General features: G+C 40.9%; 2 protein-coding genes and 1 long non-coding RNA gene across 8 annotated transcripts in view; 2 read left to right on the plus strand and 1 right to left on the minus strand.

The window, feature by feature from the left end:
- The window catches only part of coa6 (cytochrome c oxidase assembly factor 6), a 1,308-nt gene extending 737 nt beyond the window's left edge, over window positions 1-571 (minus strand). Inside the window, exons 1-2 of the mRNA XM_058078715.2 lie at window positions 408-571; window positions 67-233 (exon numbers count right to left, since the gene is read on the minus strand). Coding sequence (XP_057934698.2) covers window positions 67-210 — 144 coding nt within the window. The 5' untranslated portion in view covers window positions 211-233; window positions 408-571. The remainder of the gene's footprint in view (window positions 1-66; window positions 234-407) is intronic.
- Window positions 437-5,498, plus strand: LOC144902011 (uncharacterized). 2 transcript variants are annotated; one of them, XR_013630238.1, is made up of 4 exons: window positions 437-599; window positions 1,355-1,491; window positions 3,915-3,989; window positions 4,904-5,498. It is a non-coding gene; the product is annotated as an uncharacterized LOC144902011 (long non-coding RNA). The 2 variants fall into 2 exon arrangements; XR_013630237.1 differs by having other exon boundaries at window positions 499-599; window positions 3,935-3,989.
- A 1,883-nt stretch (window positions 5,499-7,381) lies between these two features.
- ptprz1b (protein tyrosine phosphatase receptor type Z1b) overlaps window positions 7,382-23,929 on the plus strand; it is a 44,811-nt gene continuing 28,263 nt past the window's right edge. For 2 of the 5 annotated variants that reach the window (XM_058078703.2, XM_078798274.1), the window contains exons 1-2: window positions 7,459-7,853; window positions 21,129-21,197. In XM_058078703.2, coding sequence (XP_057934686.2) covers window positions 7,796-7,853; window positions 21,129-21,197 — 127 coding nt within the window. In that variant the 5' untranslated portion in view covers window positions 7,459-7,795. Of the gene's footprint in view, window positions 7,854-21,128; window positions 21,198-23,929 lie in introns of all 5 variants that reach the window. The other 3 variants (XM_078798265.1, XM_078798268.1, XM_058078701.2) reach the window with 3 other exon arrangements.

Here is a 23,929-nt window from a genome sequence, read left to right on the forward strand (position 1 = left end):
AAATAAGTTCTAGCTGTGATCATATTTCAGTTATATCCCTAGTAGTAGTCTGAGTGGATAGTTTACCCACTGCGCTGGGCAGTTAGCCTCAAATTCTCTTTGGAAGTTCTGGCAGGCTGTTGCTTTATCATTGTTGTCATCCATACACTTCCACAGTAAGTCCCTGGCATCCCAGCAGGCTTTTCTCTCTGCGGAGTTTGGAGCTGCCATCAGCACTTCACTCTGACTTGAATCTAAAAAGGTAAGGTTTTCGTTGATTATAAAAAGCAACTCTAATAACATGCAGGTTTTGCTCAGTAAAGCATTAGCGTCTTATACAAAATAGTGATCCTTATCACTAACGATCAACAATGGCGATAGCTACTTAGTAACAGCGTGTATTAGCGTGTTAGCTTTTTCACACTCACTGTGTTAATAAAGCTTGGATGATATATTTCCACCAATGGCTTCTGTGTTAAGATTGTCGATCCATATACTTTACAGCATAGGTGATGTTATGTTTACTTTCGAGGTGACAGCATTAGCTAGGCGAAGGGCAGTTTTTCCTGGTCGCACGTTGATGACGTCAAACGCCAGTACACGAGTGAAGGAACGCTAAGGTATGTTAAGGTATATTCAAATAAGAGTGAAAATATCTAAATAAAATGTAAATGAATGTGTTATCTTAATATTATTTAAAGCAGGTAGAAATTGTTGTCGTTGCTGAAATTCGTTGTCGTTGTCTTCGCTACTGCTCAAAGGTAACAGAAGATGGCGATGTTTGCTAATAAGTAGGGCCTACATTAGGCAGTTCAACAAGGCTTTATACAGTAGCACATTGTATATAATTCTTTGTGTCAAATGATGAATAGGATATTTGTAATGCCAGTATACTACAGAATGGGTAGAATAGCAGTCAAATGTTGTATATTGACACATGAAACTGAAACTGTCAGAAAAAGTAACAGGTGACGGGGTCTGTCAGATCGATATATACTGTAGATACATTGACAGAGGCGTGGCTAGACAGACCAGCTTTTAAATGCAATTTGCATTATGTTTGATTGATATGTACACGTATCATAAATGCACAGTATTTATGAGGGTTGTTGGTGGGACTACTGGAAACCTTCAACCAATCCCCAATACCTTATTTGTACTCATACCTGTAATACTGCAAAGAATACCCTTCCCCTAATGTAGCTGTTATGAAGTATTTTCCCATGTAAACCTGTTTTTGTCACTCAGCTATTTGGATGCACAATGGCATGTGTGAGAGAGTATACAGCTTTGCAATGAGTAAAGGCATAATTAATGCACGGTGTTGATTAACTCTCTCCTTCCTTTTTCTTTCCCTCTTCTCTCTCAACCACAGTAATGAAGAAAAGCCCCAGAGGTTGCCATGGTGCCCAGCAGCAATCCATCTCCGTTTGTGTGCTCGTGTGGACCGAGGGGGAATAGAAAAGAGGCAAACCTCAGCAGAGACATGGTGCTCACAGTCCTTTTAAGAAAGTAAGTGTTTGTTGCCTGATTTGTATGTGTACAGACAAACCTAATTCACTATTGAAGTCACATATTTAGTGATCCCACTTCAAGTTTGTTCATTGTCACTGAAGTGTCTGTAAAGGTTCAAGTGCAGTTTCCAGTGCATGTGTAAGATGTTGCCAGTGTGAAAATACTCAGCTATAATCTTTGTGACGACAGAGAGACCTAAAAATCTGCTGCATGAGAGCACCATACACAAAATCGCTGCATGGGAAAATGTTCAGAGCACCACTATTATATATATGCAGATAAAATGCACAAATATGCATTATATTCGACAAAAAGCGTCATAGCCATCCACTGCATTGGGCAAAAGTGGAAGGAAACAGAAGAGGCCACAAGACAGATTTTATTCGCCGTAATCTCATGACCTACTTAATACAGAACGCTCCATCCCGCCTCCATGCTGCAGTTACATAATGGAGAGTCATTGTGGTGTCGGACAAATCATTTTACCAATTGCCTTTTGAAAAGTGCCTTAGATGCTACAAAGAAAACCCAGGTAATCCCATTTACCCCAGGAAAGGACTCCAAGGATACTCGCTAGTCTAAACCAGTGGCTTTACCTGCAGGTAGAATGTGCACATCATTAGAACCTCAAAGTATGTCGAATGTGCTTGTTGAGAAGAAGGGATCAATATGGAGATCACCTCCTCATTCTGACTGTTAAATGTCTCAATGAGCCACTCTGGTTTTCACTAGCGATTATCTGTTCTAGAACAAGGTACACCGGTGATGAACCGAGTAATTGTGCATGTCTGGCCAGGCTTTCATGTTCATATAAATGCACATAATTTGCTGTGACCTATGACCACAGAAAATGGCTGTTTTTTTTCTATCCTCCAGCTGAGGTGCACCTTGCCTTCATAATGGTCGGAATGTGCGTGGAGCAAGGCTTTAGGTTGCTTTTCTTCACGGTGTTTGATTTGACAGCCTTAGCAGTTGCTGGAAAATGCTTTTATTTGACTCGCTGAATCTCTTTCCAAACATATTCTGCTTCCCTTTCAAAAAAGAGGTAGGTTATCCAAAGGGTTGGTATTTGGCCAGTGAAAGCATTTAAATGTTTCCACAAAATTAGCGTTCTTCCCCTGTGATGACACTGGATTTGCGTTCAATTTAGTTCAGTGTTTCCAAACCTTCACTGAACCAAGCAAGAGTCAAGTTACATGCTGTTTTCTTACAAAATAAATTGAATGGAATTGAATTTTCCATTGCCTTTAATCACCCAATTTACATGGTTTAAATTACAAATAAATACAAAAAACATCTGAAATATAACGTGAATCCCCTTACCACAAAGTACAAATCCTATAACTAAGGGACTAAATTATAATAATAATGAATTATAAATCCAACAATCATCCAACCATCTTCTATTGCCGGGGCAGCAGTCCCAACAGGGAAGCCCAGACTTCCCTCTCCCTGGCCACTTTGTCCAGATCAAGCGTTCCTAAGCCAACATATCCCAGGTCTTCCCCGGTGCCATCCCTGGTGGGACATACCCTTAACGCCTTCCCAGAGAGGCGTCCGGGAGGCATCCTGACCAGCTGCCCGAGTCACAGCATGATGTCGGGACACTATGGGACCGCCTGAACACTTTTGGGAGCTGGTACCTACTTGCTAGATGCTACCAAGCTAGCTCTAAGCATGTTAGCATTTTAGCTAATTTGCTGCTCTCTAAAAGCAAATACACACATGGCATGATGTAGATACGCTATGGGTCTGCCTCTTCTCTTTTGAGACTCGGTACTTTCTTTTAGCTGCTACCGTGCCGACTGTTAATATGTTGGCATTATAGCATGTCAGCTTTGTCGCTCAATTCCTCGTCTAACGTATGCACGGCATTGCTCGGCGGCGCGTCACGGCAGACAACGGGCCCGAGGTTCACAGCACAGGTGGCAACCCATCAAAATTTCGGTGGGAATTTTCTAGTTTTTATTATTGTGCCTATTGCTAGATCATTTAAACCTGCAATAAAAGCATGTTGTTCAATCTCACTAAACAATTACTGTCACCTAGTGACCACTTTAGAATACTACATACACTAACTGCAGTGTAGCAAGGGGACAACAGGTTAATTGTATGCCTTCTGCCATCTAGTGATAGAGCATTTCATTGTTCCGCCTGTAACTATGTTGCTTATACAGATGGATGAATAGTGACAGGTTATTTATAATAAATAAGAACACCCGATGATCTCTTATGGCATCACAGTGGTTGGGAATCACTGCTTTAGTTCATGTTTAAAAGTGGCCCGCCACCATACAAACTGGTCAATGGCGAAATGTGCATACCTAGTGTTATGTGTGAGGTTCAATTCTTTTGTCTGTCTTGTTGTTTTCATCACAAATATCATATATCTTTGCTTTATGGCCTCATGTGGACTGCAGTTATTAGTTGGTGTTCGCAGGTTTTGGCCTCCAGAGAATAGAGATGCTTTCAGACCATCCAACACATCCTTGTCGGTGAGTAATAATTTTTTTTTTTTTAATCAGCGTGTGTGTTCAAACATGGAGTGCCAGAGTGCAAAAAACTGTGCAAGTCATTTTCAATTTGCAGCACATTAGTTTGTCAAATGTATAAAAGGACGGGGGCACCTATGACCAGTTTCTTTCCTTCCAAATATCACAGTCCAGTCGGGTTTGGTCAAATTCTACGCAATATCTTTCCCTAAGCTTGTCTAGAGGTCCATTCAAACAATTACACAAGATGTGCACTTAATGGGTTCAACATGCCGAATCTTATTATTATCCATGAAGCATCCAACGGTCGTGTCTCGTTCTACTCTATCTCAACCACTGATTGAAACTGTCATGCCAACACTTTCATTCAATGGATTAAGTCAGATTTTATTGAAGGATGAATATGATTTACACATCTTGAGCTCTTCCTGTTTTGTTATCAAGTGGCACGCATGGTTTTATCTGACAGTGACAAATCGGGTGGTGGCATATCGAAATCTGGTGATGAAATTAATCTCCATTGTAAATAATGTAAGATCATGGTGACAATGAGTAAGATTGATATGCTCACTTCTTTTTTTCCAAGGCAGCTTAATATCTGCATGATGGTATGATGCGAAGGCTATTGTATTATTATGTTCATGATTCATTACATTCACATATCCATCACATGGACACTGTATTGTCTTATTTTGTACAAACCTTAGCATGAGAGGTGAGTCATGTGACTTTAAGATCTGCGGCAGAACCTTTAATGTTCCAGGAAGATAAATGTCAAATCCCAGACAGACCTGGAACACATACACACACACACACACACACACACTGATGCATGCAGACAACTGCCATTAAAGTATGTTGACGTATCCTGACACAGATTTTAAATGACACCCTCTTGTTTCCTTTTTTTCTTAAAGGTATCATGACTCTTCAAGAGGAGGAACAAATTGATTATTAAATGGAGCGTGATTGTCCCTAAAGGGACTTTTTTTTTTGGCAATGCAGTCTTTAACTAACAAGAACAGAGAGACTATGAACAAAAAAGCTTACTCTTAAACGCCTTCTAACTAATATGGTGGTGATAGATTACATCATGGTTTGCACATGCCAGACAGTCTGCAAGACACACACACACATCGCACATGGCGCACATTGGCCGCTGATGGCATCTCACACACACACACACGCACAGAGGGATAAACATCGACCAGTATCTGTCAGGCATGCACTGGCCATGACAGTGACCTCCAGTTGCCACCACTGGAAGTCAATATCACTGTCACCCACCGCCATGGCAACAACACACACATACACACAAACCCTGAAGACTGGCAATAATAGAAAGATTGATTTGTATTACCATTGGATCATATCGGAATGTCCTGTGTAGCGGAAGTTGGAATTCCAGTATCATCCAGTCATCAACATGCATAGACTGTATTCTAAATGCTAACTTGCAATATTTGATTCATAGGTTTAAACATCATTAAACACAACAGCTAATTTCATTAATATGTGATGTGTGATTTTGATCTTGCATTGGCTTTTCCATATATGCACACGTGGTGTTCTTATTTTGTTAAGTTTATATACAGTATATGTCTATACCGATATTCCAGAAACACAAGAGCAAAGAGCATATTGTAACAAACACTGGAACAAAAATGTTGATCCAACAAGTGGGACAAGGCTCTCCTGCAGGAATGGAAAAGGATTATCTCTCTTAATTAATGCTAATGTATGCACACGGAGTAACGAGTGCAGCTTGTTCTTGGGAGACCCACACATTCTCTCACACGCAGACATTTAAAAGCTGCCACTGTAGTGTGTCTTTGCCCCCATTGAAGCCTGTTGCATGTGAACGCCACCCTTCACTCATTCTTGTTTTTTTCCCAACACACACACACACACATACACTTGATGCTGTGCAGTCGGGTACTTCGGGGGAATGTTGTTTTCCAAACCTTTGCCTAATCTTTTTACAATAACACAAACACTCACTTTATTTCCGCTGTGGGAGAGTTTTGGGGTCCTTTTCCGCTGTGTGGTGCTGCTTCGGTTCAGTGGACCAGTGTCTTTCTCTTGGGACAAACTGTTCATCAACACATACTGTGATCAGTGGGATCCCCATCATTCCAGCGTTTCTCAAATGCATCCTCTCATGAACAGCCCTCCAAATGAGACTTCATCTGTTTCTTTAGCTTTTAGCAAGAGCGGGGGCTTCAAAGTAAGTTTAAGACATGGCAATCATATTGATACATTTGGTCTGAAAAGCAATAGCCTTTCACTATCGCAGCAAGTCACTTGGAGGTGTGTTTGAGTTTGTTATTATGTTTAAAAACTCCCATGCAGCCCAGTTGTATCATGATCTGCCTCAGAACGTGACGGAACATATTTCCTCAGTGAACCATAGCTCCCCAGTGCCTGCAGCACTCATGCACGATGCAGTTATTGTGGGATTAGACAATCATTTACAGTGAATAGTAATTACTGTATACTGTATCCAAGTTTCAGACCATGTTGCAACTACCACCACGCTATAATCGCACTAAACAATAATAGCTGTGGGTTGAGTCATTTTCACAATATAGTCAATATAAGCAATACAAGCTGTACACGGACTATTCTAAAGGATATTAAGGTTTCATTTGTATCGCCTTGCTCCCTCAAAAGATATACGGTACTAAAAATGCTTGTCAGAATGGTGTTTATTTTAGAAAGAAATGTTTAGCTTCACAGCTGCACGGCAGTCGAGTGGTTAGGGCGCACACACAGCGAGGAGACCCAGGTTTGGTTCCACCCTCTGGCATCTCTGTGTGGAGTTTGCATGTTCTCCCCGTGCATGCGTGGGTTTTCTCCGGGTACTCCGGTTTCCTCCCACATTCCAAAAACAGGCTAGGTTAATTGTCCATAGGTATGAATATGAGTGTGAATGGTTGTTTGTCTATATCTGCCCTGTGATTGGCTGGCAACCAGTCCAGGGTGTACCCCGCGTCTCGCCCCAAGACAGCTGGGATAGGCTCCGGCACCCTGCAACCCTCATGAGAATAAACGGTAGAAAATGAATGAGTTTAGGTTCACTTTCGTTCGACTTTTAGTTCCCACGTTGTTGACTTGATACGTAAAATAACAGACACCCGTATACATGATAACATTGGAATAAACAAAACAACACTATACATAGACTATACGCAATTGAAAACACAATCACACCATAGCTGTTGTTGCCTTCCAGTGTCCACTTCAATATCATAAAGTCATTATCATAAAGTATGGCAGTTTAATGAATGGAAGTGAATGCAGATTGGTGCATAGACGTGGTGTGGTAGACTACAACCACAGTAATACGCATATTGTTACATTAATATGTCTCTAGAAGCTATTATATTTCTTTGTTAATGGACAGTCATGCATGCAACAGGAGCTCAGCGCTTAGAGATATAAAAGACACTGGATGTCAAGCGCACGCACGTACACGCCGCGCGCGCACGCACACGCATACAAATCCCTGGAGTAAGATCATCAGACGCCCCACATGCATTTTCATTAAAGGCGGTGGGTGGCGCTCACTTCATCCCTGATTGCCATACGTAAGTGCGCGTCCACGGTCATACCATCCAGACCGCCAGCCCTCCTCTAACCAAACCCAGCCGAACCACGCCGAATCAGAGCCACGCCGCAACGAACATCGATTACCGGCGGCCACGTCCTAACTATCCACTTTCGCATCTTTACGCACTCGATACGCTTTGTCACTCCCTTTAAAGCAAGATTCGGCATCTTCCCGTGTCATCTCCACACCGGGGACCATGGAGACATTATGGGTCCATGCAGTCTTCTCCCGGCTTCTTCTCTTCTGCCTAATGGGTAAGAAAATCTGACACTGCGCGTATTTTGCCGTTCATTTGCACATTTTCTTTCGTGAACTAATTGTTTCTAACTTTGCATGACAACAACTAGTGCTTCCATGATTTTGTTGCAATATGTGCTGGGATTTGGGTCCTGGTTTGAGCGTGCTTGCAGACACATGTTGAAGAGTGGAGAGATGCTGTCTGTTTGTACTTCACTGTGGTGCATATTTGCATGCGTGCAGCACGATTCGCTCACTTCCAGCAAGTAACTATTTTTAATGAGCATTTTTTTTCTTTTCGCGATGAAGTCATGAGCTGAAGCGCGGCAGTGACCAGAAGCAGATGATTCATATCATTTACATAGTCATACCATTCCGTTCCAGTTGGAAGCATCTGCCTTGGTCATGTTTTACCCTCATTTTGTAAATGTGGCACTCATCTGGAAATGGGACAAGAGGCAAAACAGTCTGGCTTCTAGACTGCAAGCAGAAGAGAAATTGAATTTTTTTTGGCATCTGAACTACTTTGATAATTTTGGCCATGACAAATGGCAAGTGTGTTTGCTTCTAATTGTTTTTTTTAGGTTTTAATAATGCATAATAGCACAATTGCTAGATGTAGAATAGAGCCAAATGAAGTTGCAAGTGTCAGCATTTATTAAAATTATTTAAATAGCAAAACACGAAGGCGGTGTCCGTGTTGATCCCGCTGCCACATGGTGTCTTTGGGAACAGTCTTCAATGAAAGTAACCTTAATGTGTATTTATCTTTTTCATTTGTCATTTATATGCATTTAGAATTGTTTTATGCATCTAAAACTATACAGTGCATCCGGAAAGTATTCACAGCGCTTCACTTTTTCTACATTTTGTCATGTTACAGCCTCATTCCAAATTGTATTAAATTAATCTCTTACCTCAAAATTCTACACAAAATACTCCATTATGACAATGTGAAAACGTTTTTTTTTTGACTTTTTTTGAATTTATTAAAAATAGAAAACAAAAAAATCACATTTACATAAGTATTCACAGCCTTTGCCATGAAGCTCAAAATTGAGCTCAGGTGCATCTTTTTTCCACTGATCATCCTTGAGATCTTTCTACAGCTTAATTGGAGTCCACCTGCAGTAAATTCAGTTGATTGGACATGATTTGGAAATATAATAACTGTCTATATAAGGTCCCACAGTTGACTGTGCATGTCAGAGCACAAACTCCAAGCATGAAGTCAAAAGAACTGTCTGTAGACCTGCGAGACAGGATTGTCTTGAGGCACAAATCTGGGGAAGGATACAGAAAAATTTCTGTTGCTTTGAAGGTCCCAATGAGCACAGTGGCCTCCATTATTCGTAAATGGAAGACGTTTGGAACCACCAGGACTCTTCCTAGAGCTGGCCGGCCTTCTAAACTGAGCGATCGGGGAAGAAGGGCCTTAGTCAGGGAGGTGACCAAGGCCCCGATGGTCACTCTGTCATTTTTTTGTTTTCTATTTTTAATAAATTCAAAAAAAGTAAAAAAAAAAACCTTTTTCACATTGTCATAATGGAGTATTTTGTGTAGAATTTTGAGGTAAGAGATTAAATTAATACAATTTGGAATGAGGCTGTAACATGACAAAATGTAGAAATAGTGAAGCGCTGTGAATATTTCCGGATGCACTGTACTTATACTATAAAAAGGTGGTTTGTGTTAACGTTTTTGAGAGTCAACAGCCGATTGCAGATGGACTCACTCAGTGTATTAACATCATGACAATACACACCCTATGTTAAACGCTAACTGGATAATGTACACAAACCGAGGCAAAAAATTTGGTGTAATGTTTTGACGTTAACTGAGGTGTACGCTCACCGAGGTTCCACCGTGTAGTTGTGTGAAAACATTAGGACTTGACTTTCTCACACAGGTCAAAGCGTGCTACAAAACATTCATCGTAACTTTAGGGTGTTTGGTTGAATCATTGTGAAATTTGGTACACACCATTAGAGCATACAATTTGACCAGGATTTGTAGGGGCCCAGGACCAAAGGCCTGTAAGCTACTGACTATGTTGATATCGTCCGAAGCTGTGAGTGTGCAATGCATAAGGTATCTGGGGGACTTTTATGCTATGCTGTGATTTACTTACCAAAATTGGGCTTCTACCGATATGATGAAAATGACTTTGTCTGGAATGTTCACGTAGTTTTCGACAGAGAGGCATCGTTCCCTGCAGCGATATGACTGCAGTGTTGTCCAACCATCTGTCTCTCAGTATGCCAAGTCGGCACTCAGAACAGTTTCTTGTTTTGACTCACTGTATCACACATCCAACAAACACACACATACACACAAAACTGTGTGATGTTTGCATGCTCTCATCCTGACCTTATTTGTCCTGGCAGTTCTAAACAGTGTGTCTCTCCTTCTGGGTTTTTTTTCCCTTGTTGTCCATTCATCTATGAGGGCATTTGTGAGATCAGAGGTCACTGATGTTGGACCAGAGGGGCCTGGCTTCCCATCTTTGTGCTGGTTTGTTCCAAAATTGTTTGATGGGGTTGAGGTCAGGGCTTTTGTTTTTTCCACACACAACTCATGCAATGCAACCATGCCTTTATGGATGCGGCTTTGTGCACTGAGATCTGACCATTCCAAGCCTTTAATGTCAATAGAGCAATTGTACATTTGGGAAAATCCCCCATTATCACAGTAACTCTGCAGTCTTTTTGGTCAGGGTTAGGCCTGGAGTCCGGCACCGATTTACAAGGCCAGGTCTTACACCGAGGCGTATGCTTTACATTTATTGTAATGTAATGTATTCTCTCAGTTGTGATCACACCTGCTGCTTGTCATTCCATGTGCTATTCTGAAGGAGCATATTTTGCAGTTCAGTGCATTTTTAATTTCCCACGGCGCCAATGTCTGCAGCTGATTGTCAGTTCACAGACCTCCAGGCTTTACTTTATGATGTGTAGCGAAACCTGCTTTTCTACAAAACGGTCCCCGTTTAAGTAGCGGGCGTATAAACAGACTAATTTGAGGGGGGATAATACGTTTTCTCACATTTGCCGCTGATAAACAGGCTCTAGGGCAGGGGTGGGCAAAACTTTTTGCTTTAACAAAATTGATGGGGGGCCAGACTATATTTTACACCTAACAGTCCACTGAAGGATTGTATCTGTAAAAGTGTCATGCAATCTGTTTTTTGTGCTTGTGTTCCTTTTTTCAGGAACACTTTGTAAACAACAGACCACATCAAATAATGAAATTGATAAAAAAAAAAAAGTTACTTAAACCATCAAAACGTTTGCTCAAGCCATGATGTCAGGTTGTATGTTAAGTTTAAATGAAATACTATGGAAAAAACGGGCGGGCTGTATTCAAACACTTGGCGGGCGGGATGTGGCTCCCGGGACGTAGTTTGCCCACCCCTGCTCAAGGGTCATATATTACGGTCAGTCATTAAAAAGTCACTATTACATAACCTAAGGCACCTCTTTAAAGTTTTTTGAGTTTGGTGTTTCAGACTCTTCCTCACACAGTCAGAGCACCAACGTATTGCATTGTGCTATTGATTGGCTGCTAGGGCGTGACAATTGGTTAGATGGATTCACACGAATACAGCCGGCATGCTATTGATCATTTAGCAGCTCACAAGGCGCAGTGCCAGCAATTGCACGCGCGTGTGTGTGAAGCAACTTGTACAAGTGTGTTTTGGTAGTTGGCATCTCCAAGTATGTCACTGTAAATATCCCCCCCCCGCAATATATTCTGAGAGCATGCCACCACATTGCGAGACCTAGCTAATGATCATATGTTGAGATACCATCTGGTCTCGCAGCTGACTGAGAGACGACATCAGCATCCGGTGGCATCATAGGACGCCTGATGGTGTAATTGCTGGCCCTGACTAAGTCAAGGCATGAATAATATATACAGAGGACTGATGACACAGTCTGAATCATAAATTATTGTATGGAGAAAGTCTGCTTCCAATGTGTAAGTTATGCTCATTTAAAAACGGCTGATCTTGTGAGGATGACACAATACACCACCGACAGGTCACCCAGGTTATTGATTACAGTATTGATGAATTGCCATGCCATGGGGGGGTGTTGGTTTCTGTTGATGTCACCTTTGGATTGTTGATTCCATTTCAGATATGCTGATTGCATTGCTTATATAGTACACAGTAAATCAATACATTTCTTCCTTTCAAATCAAAAGCTAACCATTTTGAGATAGGGCTGTAATTTTCTGCTCATCTACCTTTAAAACTCCCTGCTTAAAATGAGATTATGGCTGCACTAGCTTTACCAACCCCCCTCCTGCATTTACGGAGTCAAGCTCTGTAAACCAGCCAAATAAAAACCTTCCGTGAGGGGAAATAAATCTTGTTAGAAAGATTTCCCAAAGCCTTCTTAACTGTCTGGTTTTTAGTGGTTTTGATAATTTTCTTATATAGATGTTTAAATCCTGAGAGTGGAACACAAAGTATGACCGTATTTCTCTCTCATTAATGTATTCTCAGCGTCGTAAGTGGGTTAGCGTATTACACTAACCGATGCGTTGGCACTGAGACAAACCACAGATGTTACATTCAATAATTAACTACTTTCTACTGTGGTACTTTACCTTCCCTCCTTCTGTCTCCCGCCTTCCCTCTTTGCCATTTTTGGATTGGCCTTACCATCCCACTTATTCATAAGTTTTGCTTTAATCCACTAGCAGTCTCCTCTTACCATGTATAGTGGGTTTATTTTAAAGCCAGACTGCCCAATGAGGACAGCTGCTTGTCTTTTTTGATGGTACAAAGCTCAGCTAAGAAGCAGGAAGCACAGTCAAAGGGATTCTCAGCGGCTACTCTTACTGATGCAGTAGGTGAGAACTGACAGGTCAAAAAATCAATTAGGAGTTGTGTTCTTAGACTGTGATGTAAATCGAGTTGGTCTTATAACTAAATTAACTCTCAATACAAGAATGAAATCAACCAGTACTAGCCAACGCCCTAGCCATTTTTGCATCTCTAATAAGAAGACCACTACACTGTGAAGTTATTACTGTCGCTTTCAAAGGATCGTTGCAACGTGGCAGTTATGTGTGCTGTAGTGTTAGAGTTTTGTGATTTCCGGTGACTGTCTCACGTGAGTGACATGAGTCCTGACTATTTGTTTGCCGACATTGTGCTGTGGTTTGCCTGTTTTGTTTTTGCAGTACTGTACAGTTTTTACAATATGATTTTTACCCTTTATGATGGTCTTCGAGAGACCATTGATTGAAACAAGTGCGGGTCTTGTGTTTACGGACCATAACTATGTTTTTTCAGGAATTTATTGTAACATGCAGATAACTGCGAAACAATGTATTCCGAGGATCGTTTGTACGTATAAATCTGTCTCTTTATTTTCATTTGTTGTTCTTACTTGTTCATGTTTTGAACAACATTGAAAGTTGACAGCAATGCACATGCATCTGTTAAGTGTGAAACCGATTAAACCTAACATTTAATTGTCCCTGGTTATATTGTAGTAGGGCTACATAACTTGACCGTCCACAGACCGACTGACTGACGTTGACAAAAACAGTTAACGGCATAATCAAAAGCAAAACAAACCATTGCTTTGACATTTACTTGTGACTTTCAGCTGTACAGAATTAAGGAGAATGGGCAATAATAAAGGATATGGGGATTTTTATTCTTCTGTTTTCTTTCTGTCATACTTTTGTTTTGAAGCTTACTTGCACATCTTTTAAAGGGGACCTTGTATGCGTTTTCCCACTTTTCTGACCTATAAATGTAGTGATAATGTTGTTTTCTCGTATAAAATGATGACAAACTTTCATATAATGAGGTTTGAGCGTTTGGAAGTGAGCCCTGTAAGAAGTTTGGGATGGCTCAAAACGTGATGTCAGACAGGGGCTTCCTTATATGGTTCATAGTTTGGAAGCACTATGGGCGTGTGGACAATCACAGCAGAGAGGGGAATAGATTAAAACAGACCATGGAAGCACAGATCAAAGGAAATACAGCTGGAATAGGTGGTGGTTCTGCAAAATCCAAAAAGTTTCAGTGCTGGTTATTGTGTGTAGCTGCTCTATAGGAGTCCACAACTCAATACAAAGGGTCAAAAATGAGCATAATAGGTCCCCTTTAACTGTAATTAGACAACAGTTATGTCGACGATGTCGTTTCACGTTGCGATAATGGTGAAGTTGATGATACATTGGAGTTTTCTAAATGTGAGGTAGGCTGGAAGATGTCTTGGGAGGCACAGAAACGTGAGAATAATGAATCACACCTTATAAGTTAACTTCACTTTTGTGTAAGGCAAAATGAATTGATTTTTAGTTCCTCCTGTGAAAGTGCAAACAGATACTGGAGTCAGCTGGAAACTCTGCAAAATATGCTGCAGAAAATTTGAGGAGTAGGGGAGGCCCCAACCGTATTATGTTCTCTGAGGGGAGGATCATTGTGACACACTTTGAAAACGTCTGGTGCACACAATAATGTCGATTGTGGCAAAGACACAGATGCAGTTTTCCTTTACGAGGCAGCCAGTTCACTTTGAATAAAAAAAATGCTACTATTGCTTCACTCCTTATATCTCTTGCTTTGGTGTGGTCATTCAGTCTGAAATCAATTGAATATTTTAGGGTTACTATGTAAAATAGTATTTAAATTCAGATGCAAACCCACTTTAGAAGTCTTTGTAGGTTGCGTTTTGTCGCTTATGCAAGTGTCCTGGTGGGCAACAGAAGGCGACAATACTTCAGTCTTCAAAATGGGGCATAAAACCAGTTGGTTGAATGAAAGTTGAATTGGGGATCTGGGGACTGTGACAAATCGAAAGTCAATTAAGGCTTCCAAATTTATAACCAACCCAACACCCACCTTAAAACAGGCTAACATAAATCTGCAAGTGAGGACTTGGGAAAGTCTACCATCCACAGCAATCTTAAACATGCACTCTAAACATGCTTCAGATGGAAAGTGTTGATTTGTAATGCAAAATGACACCATCTTTGTTGACTATTTTGTTTTTTGGTGCAGTGGCAAAAGAGTTTGGGCTAGAAACTAGTGGTGATAGAGAGCTGTGTGTCTGCTGTCTGCCAAACAAGTGAGGAATCGGGGGGGCGTGACCCCTCCGCTGAAAGACAACCAGGGAGGGGAGGTTGTTTTGTATCCATGGCGATGGAGAGAGTCAGATCAGGAAGCCGACAGGAAGTCAGGGTTTTCCACGAGCCATTGGTGGCTTTTTTGCTGTCCTAATGTTGTCATGGAAACTCAACTCATTCAGACTGAATTAACTTGACTCTTCGATGAACATATATGTATTCTCCACTAATAAATACTACAAATTTTGTATTTTTCTTCTACAAATGAACCACTATTGGACTTTAAATGCAGCTTTCCATAATGAAGCACACATAGCTTTCAGACGGCATCAAATCCATTGCCAAAGGAGGCTGTATTAGGATGCAGGGCCGCTCCACTGAATGGATGCAGGATTACTAATCGCACGTACGCATACAGTTTTTTCTCAGTTTGTGCCAAGCAGATGGGATTGGTTCATCTCACTGCTCAGACTAGGCAGGCAGATTAGTGAGCCACACAAGTGAGGTGAACATGTGCACTCAGATGTCCACAGTGGATGAACCAGAACACTCCGCCTGCGTGCTCTGACATCACAGTGTGCAATGAATACACACATGGCCTCCTCTAATGTTCATACAGTATGTATCATTCGCGTAGATTCTCTTTTATGATGTGTTTTGAGCTCATCAGCTACATGGATAAAAGTGTAGCAATACCAATCCCTGAAGAGATGACCCGTTTTGCCTGGTTTGACTTTTTTTTTTTACCCTGAAGCAGAGATTTTAAGACCAGCTGAACAGACCACATAGTACCATTACACACTCACAACGCATCAAAAATATCGTAGCTGCGGGGTAGAATAAAGAGGAAGGAGGCTCATTCATCCCTTTACACCTTGACTTTAACACCAGCTGGAAGTGAGCGGGTGAAATTGCAAGTGTTTTGTGGACAAACTACATTTCTATTCACTTTCTGAGGCTAAATTTGCAGAAAATCTACTGTCCATTTTTAAATGTAAGCTAGAGAGCTTACCTTATTATCATTTAGCATCCAAATGATGAGCTAATACATGGTAATTCCTGATACTCATTTCAAAAAAATGTGTAATAACTAATTTTGGTTTGCAATATTGCAATGCAGTGTGGGTTCAAACCCTCCTACTAGCTGGGGTGATGACGTTCTCCTATTTCAGATCAGAATTTGCAGTAAATGTCCATTTTCTATGCTGCTTATCCTCACTAGGGTCGTGGTGGTATGCTGGAGCCTATCCCAGCTGTCTTCGGCCGAGAGGTGGAGTACACCCTGGACTGGTCGCCAGCCAATTACAGGGCACATATAGACAAACAACCATTCACACTCACATTCATACCTATGGACAATTTGGAGTCACCAATTAACCTAGCATGTTTTGGAATGTGGGAGGAACCCGGACAACACAGAGATGTCAAATGTGTTGTAATTATTAGATTCTATTCAGCTCCAGCTGCCTGCATTTCTCAATTTTTACCAACCGATTTGTTTTCTATGGAAAAAAAACATAAAAAGGGAAAAATGACCAAAAATATGTGAATTTTCAGGGCTGTGAATGGGGATCTACTGTATTGCAATTTAGCAATTCTATCTATCCATTTTCTGCTGCTTGTCCTCACTGGGATCACAAGTGTATATTGGAGCCAGCTGACTTTTGAGCCAAAGGCAGGGTAGACCCTGGACTGGTCGCCAGCCAGTCGCAGGCATTTACCAATTCAAGCAAAAAAAATGTGGACACCTTTTGGGCTGGGACTGTATGTACAGGTCAACCTCGTTTTTTCTACGCTCCAGTTTGATGTATGATTCTCTTTTTGCCACAAACCTTTGGTACATTTTTGTGTGGTTTTGTACACTTTCATGGGTTTTTGTACAATATTGCAGGTAATAGATGAATATATGTGCTGTTTACCCGCTGTGCATTCTCAGTGTATTTTTTGAGCGTGGCTGCTAAATTTGAAAGTTGAAAGTGCAATCAATTTGATAAAGAAGAATATTTATGGATGTCTTGTTTTCGTTTGACCTCTTGGAACGAATGAATAATGAAAACCTAGGTACCACTGTAAAATGTTTGTGGAAGTGAACACTGTTGCTCCTGAATCGGGTGAACATTTGCTTGTACTATGTCTCTTGCTTTGCAGGGTAATGTGTGTCAGTGTTTACATTTCAATGTGTGTTCTTTCTTCATTCACGGCACCATGAAAATCTTGAAACTTAAAAGTACGACTCGTTCTTTTTCAAATAGTAGATGGAATTGAGCAGAAAAGGCATGTATAGGCTTTCATCATGCACTGTGGCAGGCTGTCGGGGTATTTTCTTCCTGCCTGTTATTTATTTTGTAGTTCTGTGTACAGTAACAGTGTGCTATTGATTTTTCACGATGGTGGAGATTACAGTAAACACAAGCGCAGGAAGTGTATGGTACACATCAAACCAGTAATTACACGCTAATATCTTTTTTTTAGTTTGCAGGAGACTGATGCTAACTTTATTCTATGTAAGCATGTTGGACTTGCAGAGTTATGCAGAGTTACAATATAAAAGAGCTTTGGTTAAATGAGATTGTTGTGCAGCCAAATGACAGAAGGAGAACGTGTGATACCCCATATGTCTGGACATAACAGGGTCTTACATTACGCTATGTCTTTTTGCGTGTGTGTGTGTGTGTGTGTGTAAAGAATTGAGCGTGAGAGTTTGGGGGCCCCTGTGTGAGGTACTAATACAGTGGAACAGCTGTACATGTGCACACAAACACACACACACACACACACACATACGTCCATGAACCCACACACACTGATCCCAGTGATAGGCTTGTCTTCTTAGGTTTTAAATTGCAGCTTTTAATGCCGCCTGGGCCTTGTCGAACAATGCACGGTTTGTTTAAACCTCCACTGTCTTCCACTTAAAGCCTGATCTCATTAACTGGCTTCTTCTGTTTCTGTATTATACTGGGAGGGGAATGACGAGATGGGACAGTAAATATCTGCGTTTTGGACCACAGTGACAACTAAATGTTCTCTCTTCAGTGCACAAAGATGAAGAAGAAGAATTTTTTTGACGTATTGCATTATGTTCTCTGATTGGTTTATCGCTGCCAGCGTACATATTGTGTCCCTGTATCTGCGGGAAAAGGTCCGACAGTCAATCAAGCGGAGCACTTACCAACATTTTTACAGGTTTTGGAACACACATAAGGCGCCTCATCGATTTTTGAGACGATTAAAGGTGGAAAAACTGTAATCTTCACTAAATTCTCCCAAGTTTAAGTATTTTGACATTGATAAATTCACTGATGATTTGAGACAAAAATGTTTAAATGTTTCTTACATTTAATTTTCTTCATGTAACAAAGAAGAAGTCCGAAGAGATACACTAACATGCCAAGAGACAGGATAGGACTACAACACATATATTACCAACTGACACTGAACACAGCTGAATGCCTTTAACAATGTTTGAGGTGGGCCCCTTGGACAAGTGGCTCTTGGATTAGTTTGTCTGACCCCTGAGTGAAAAGGTGTTACGTGCTACACAGAGGTCATGTCTTTCTTCACAGTTGTCGCCTATAGCAAATGTTCAATGGCAGGAATGCCACTCGGTTTGTGTTAATTCAGGTCCATATTATGTGTCTGGATGCTAAAAAGCAAAAAGAAATGTATTGGAAAGCTAGTCTGGATGAGGTTCTGCTTTTAATGGGACGAGTCTAAACCAGTTTGTGCTGCTTTAATGGAAGCCGATGGACAATTCCGTCATGGAGCGATTCAGGCTAAATCAGACCCCAGGAGTGCTGTAATCCAGCACTGTGCTATTCATTAGATTTCTGCTGAGACAGGCTCACTTATCCCAAAATGATCAACAATCCTTCTCGCAGCGTCTTCATAGAGCCGGATCTCATTGGAATTTAGTAGGATTCCGTAAGAAACGTAATGTGCGGTAATTAGTGCAAAGCAGGCTGATTTCCTTCCTTTGTATTTTATCAATTAATCCTATTTAAGATGATATACTGGGTCCTTGCCTATTTGCAGTTCGGCATTCGCTTTGATGGCACTATCTGCAGGGCATACAATGCTGCAGCTACGAATCCAGTCCTGGGTGTACCGTGCCTCTCGCTCAGCTGGGATAGGCTCCAGCTTACCTGCGACCCGAGTGAGGATACGTGAGCGGCATAGAAAATGGATAGATGGATGGGTTTAATTTCAAAATAAAGGATGTAAAAGGAGAATAAATCCAATAAGTTTCTTACTAACTTCACAGACATCATCCAGAAACATCCTTTCATTTGATGCTGTTTATCTGCACAAGATGGTGTTTTTTTGTTTTATTAGAAGCTTTAAGGTTCCCCAACTGCAGGAGGCACTAAGCCTCAATCTCCTATTGATTGAAATGAGCAGCCATGCCTCCATCTGTTGAGAGGAAATCTTTGGAAAACTTTCCAGATATTGTTGAAGACGACAAACAGTCATGTAAATTTTCTCGGTTTGGAGTCAGCACGTTCTCATTTGCATGTTGGACTGTGTGGTTGCTGGTTTAATAGGCTTGGAAAGCATGATTCCACCAATATTGGTTGAATTGGTTGAATCCGAGTGCTAAGAAGTAAAATGAAATACAATACCCATTTCAAAGTAAAACTAATTGACTGGAACAATTTCTCACCTCCTTATAAGTTGATAAAGATGACAATATATATTTGAAGTCTTATGTGTACCAAATTTCATAGTAAAACTTGACTCGTTTCCACTTTAACAAGGAGGAATAACACCGAGTGAAGCGAATAAAGGCACAAAAAGGAGAAGAAAAAAAAGCAGCTCCCGGCTCATAGCATCAGTAATTGCCTCATTAACATCACACTGGTGTTTCATGTAATGTATTCATTCACACACACATACACATACACACCAATGAAGCCAATTATTACCTGTTGTTTCAGTTTTAACCTCTGAGGGTTTTAATTCAAAAGGGACACACAGCACAGCTTTGCATCCATTCTCCAGTCGATGCATTTCAACAAACAAGCTGAACAGTCCACAAAAAAATCAATTGTCATTTTGAATATACTACTGCTTCAGCTTCCAGCGTTGTTGTCTTCAGGTAAAAGTAGCAAATAAGTGAGTAAAAACAACTGTGGTGTGCAACATCAAACCCCCCCTGTGGCTGCGGCTGTATTGAGGTCTCTTGAATATGCATCGTTGCAGATGATTTTACAGATGACACAGAAGGACCTTGTTTGCGGCACGGGTGTTTTAAAAACTGTATTAACAAGCAGCTCAGACGTGATTTCACAGTTGTAAGGGCATGCTGTTTACACATCTTTTTATCCTGTTGCTGTAAACAATAGGATTATGCTGACTTCATATATGATATGTGACCTACATTTGTCTCAACTGAGGGCTTTTGAGAAGAATTTTGCACGTACGAAAGACAAAAAAAAGATGATGTGTTGTTTTATTCACCTTATTTTTAATTTATTCATGTTACTTCCCTGAATAATTCAAGCGTCAGTGTTTGTCTTACTTTGCCATTGGAATGATGATGACCCCTCCTCCTCCATCAGTGGCATGTCATGACTAACCTTCTTACTTTGGAGTAATGACAATCACAAACTAGGAAATTGCCGTGGAAATTTTGATCGGTATGCCAACCGTGCCGTGAACCTCGGGCCCGGTGTCTGCTCTGCCATGTCGGCAATCAATGCCATGTGTTAGAATGTGACATGAGGAATTTAGCAAAAATGCTAATATGCTAACTGTTAGCATGCTAGAACCCAACAGGATGGCACTGTATTGCGAAAGTGCCAAGGCTGTCCTACAATGTCCCTGCATCATGCCATGTCTGTATTAGCTTTTCAAACTGAGCGAATGAGCTAAAATGCTAACAGTTAGCTTAGTAGCATCAAAAGTACCAAGACTGTCCTAAAGCAAATTGTGCCATGTGTATATAGGCCTTGAAACAGGAGTAAAAAAGCCAGCATGCTAACATAGTACTAACAATTAGCATGGTAGCACCTAGCGAAGCTAACACTAAGTGCCAAGGCAGTTTATTTATCTTATATTTGAGTCAATAGTATGCCATAGATTCATAAATTTGTACCATTTGATCCTGTCTTACATTGTTTCAAGCTAATTTATGAAATGAACGGGTATAAAAGCTCAAGTAACAAGAATCTTTTTGTTTCTCTCCTGTACAGTTGTGACAGTTGAACCTTTGGTCCGTGGCTTCAAGAAACTCCCAGACGATATAGACTGGTCTTACGCAGGTATGTACAAATTCTTTTGAGAATAAATACACATTTAATGATAATCAATCAATAATGTCATCAGACGGAAGCCAAATTGGTGTTAAGCTATCCAATTTCCCATATTAGCATACTTTATAGTACTTTTTCAACCATTTTAAATCTCAGATTCTCAGAGGTTCGGCAGTAGTTTATTTAGACTGTTTACTTTGTGTGTCTGCAGCTTTAATGCTAATGACCTGCTTGTCCAGTCATTTCTCCAACCGAGTTTGAGTTAATTAAAAAGGCATGACATTTTAGGTGAAAACAATCCCTTGCTACAACATTTCAAAAACAACCAACAGTGACAAGCACAGGGTATATGTCATCTCTGGATTTGTAGGAATTACTATACAGTGAATCCGGAAAGTATTCACAGCACTTCACTTTTTCTACATTTTGTCATGTTACAGCCTCATTCCAAATTGTATTAATTTAATCTCTTACCTCAAAATTCTACGCAAAATACTCCATTATGACAATGTGAAAAAGGTTTTTTTTTTTTTACTTTTTTTGAATTTATTAAAAATAGAAAACAAAAAAATCACATTTACGTATGTATTCACAGCCTTTGCCATGAAGCTCAAAATTTAGCTCAGGTGCATCTTTTTTCCACTGATCATCCTTGAGATCTTTCTACAGCTTAATTGGAGTCCACCTGCAGTAAATTCAGTTGATTGGACATGATTTGGAAATATAATAACTGTCTATATAAGGTCCCACAGTTGACTGTGCATGTCAGAGCACAAACACCAAGCATGAAGTCAAAAGAACTGTCTGTAGACCTGCGAGACAGGATTGTCTTGAGGCACAAATCTGGGGAAGGATACAGAAAAATTTCTGCTGCTTTGAAGGTCCCAATGAGCACAGTGGCCTCCATTATTCGTAAATGGAAGACGTTTGGAACCACCAGGACTCTTCCTAGAGCTGGCCGGCCTTCTAAACTGAGCGATCAGGGAAGAAGGGCCTTAGTCAGGGAGGTGACCAAGGCCCCGATGGTCACTCTGTCAGAGCTCCAGCGTTCCTCTGTGGAGAGAGGAGAGCCTTCCAGAAGGACAACCATCTCTGCAGCAATCCACCAATCAGGCCTGTATGGTAGAGTGGCCAGACGAAAGCCATCAGACCAGAGAATTTTGTTTCTCATGGTCTGAGAGTCATTCAGGTGCTTTTTGGCAAATTCCAGACGGGCTGCCATGTTCCTTTTACTAAGGAGTGGCTTTCGTCTGGCCACTCTACCATACAGGCCTGATTGGTGGATTGCTGCAGAGATGGTTGTCCTTCTGGAAGGCTCTCCTCTCTCCACAGAGGAACGCTGGAGCTCTGACAGAGTGACCATCGGGGCGTTGGTCACCTCCCTGACAAAGGCCCTTCTTCCCCGATCGCTCAGTTTAGAAGGCCGGCCAGCTCTAAGAAGAGTCCTGGTGGTTCCAAACGTCTTCCATTTACGAATAATGGAGGCCACTGTGCTCATTGGGACCTTCAAAGCAGCAGACATTTTTCTGTATCCTTCCCCAGATTTGTGCCTCAAGACAATCCTGTCTCGCAGGTCTACAGACAGTTCTTTTGACTTCATGCTTGGTGTTTGTGCTCTGACATGCAGTCAACTGTGGGACCTTATATAGACAGTTATTATATTTCCAAATCATGTCCAATCAACTGAATTTACTGCAGGTGGACTCCAATTAAGCTGTAGAAAGATCTCAAGGATGATCAGAGGAAAAAAGAAGCACCTGAGCTCAATTTTGAGCTTCATGGCAAAGGCTGTGAATACTTATGTAAATGTGATTTTTTTGTTTTCTATTTTTAATAAATTCAAAAAAAGTCAAAAAAAACCTTTTTCACATTGTCATAATGGAGTATTTTGTGTAGAATTTTGAGGTAACAGATTAATTTAATACAGTTTGGAATGAGGCTGTAACATGACAAAATGTAGAAAAAGTGAAGCGCTGTGAATACTTTCCGGATGCACTGTATATGTCAACAGCTCCCATAGGAGAGCCTTGATCTGCCCGAGACCATATGCTTTGATGACAGCAGCTAACTCAGCATGGAGCCTCAGTGCACTAAGCTGTGCAGAAACAAGAGTGGTCAGAGGCAGACTAATAATAATAGTAGACCCGGAGAGAGAGAGATTATGGCCTCTTACTGGTAAAGGACAATCCAGAGCAGTGATCAGCTTGAACGGGTCATCATTGGGCTCAGTGAAGAGCAATAAACATATTAACCCTACATGGATTTATTGAGACAGTTATGAATCTGAGATCAATTACATACAGTTAGAACTTAACCTTTTGTCACATACATATGAGAAAGGTCCTTTGTTTAATTTGCAATACGAAGATAATCCTTTAAAAGTATAAATGTAATCCCAGTCCAAGCCAAACCTAGCCAAACCTATTTTCATCCTTTCATCCCGTACATAAACGCCAAATAAACACTACTGGGCTTAGAGACACAGTGATTATTAGTTTGTGCTCAAAAGCTTATAATAACTCAAGAACATATGGGCTGATCATCGCAAAAATAGTCCAGTATAGAATTCTGAAGTGATTCTTTAGAATGAGGTCAAAGGTCAACCACAAATTGTGCCATCGCCCTGTGCCTCAAACCAATGTATGTCAAAGAAAACGATGCCTGCCATAGGTTCAACATCCTTTATTAATATTTCTCTTGCCAATATGTCTCTGGCCAAAGTCACAAGTTAATGTGCAAAC

The sequence above is a fragment of the Doryrhamphus excisus genome, linkage group LG2, assembly GCF_037039965.1.
Source record: "Doryrhamphus excisus strain RoL-2023G ecotype Guam linkage group LG2, RoL_Dexc_Guam_v1.1, whole genome shotgun sequence".
NCBI classification, from domain to species: Eukaryota; Metazoa; Chordata; class Actinopteri; order Syngnathiformes; family Syngnathidae; genus Doryrhamphus; species Doryrhamphus excisus.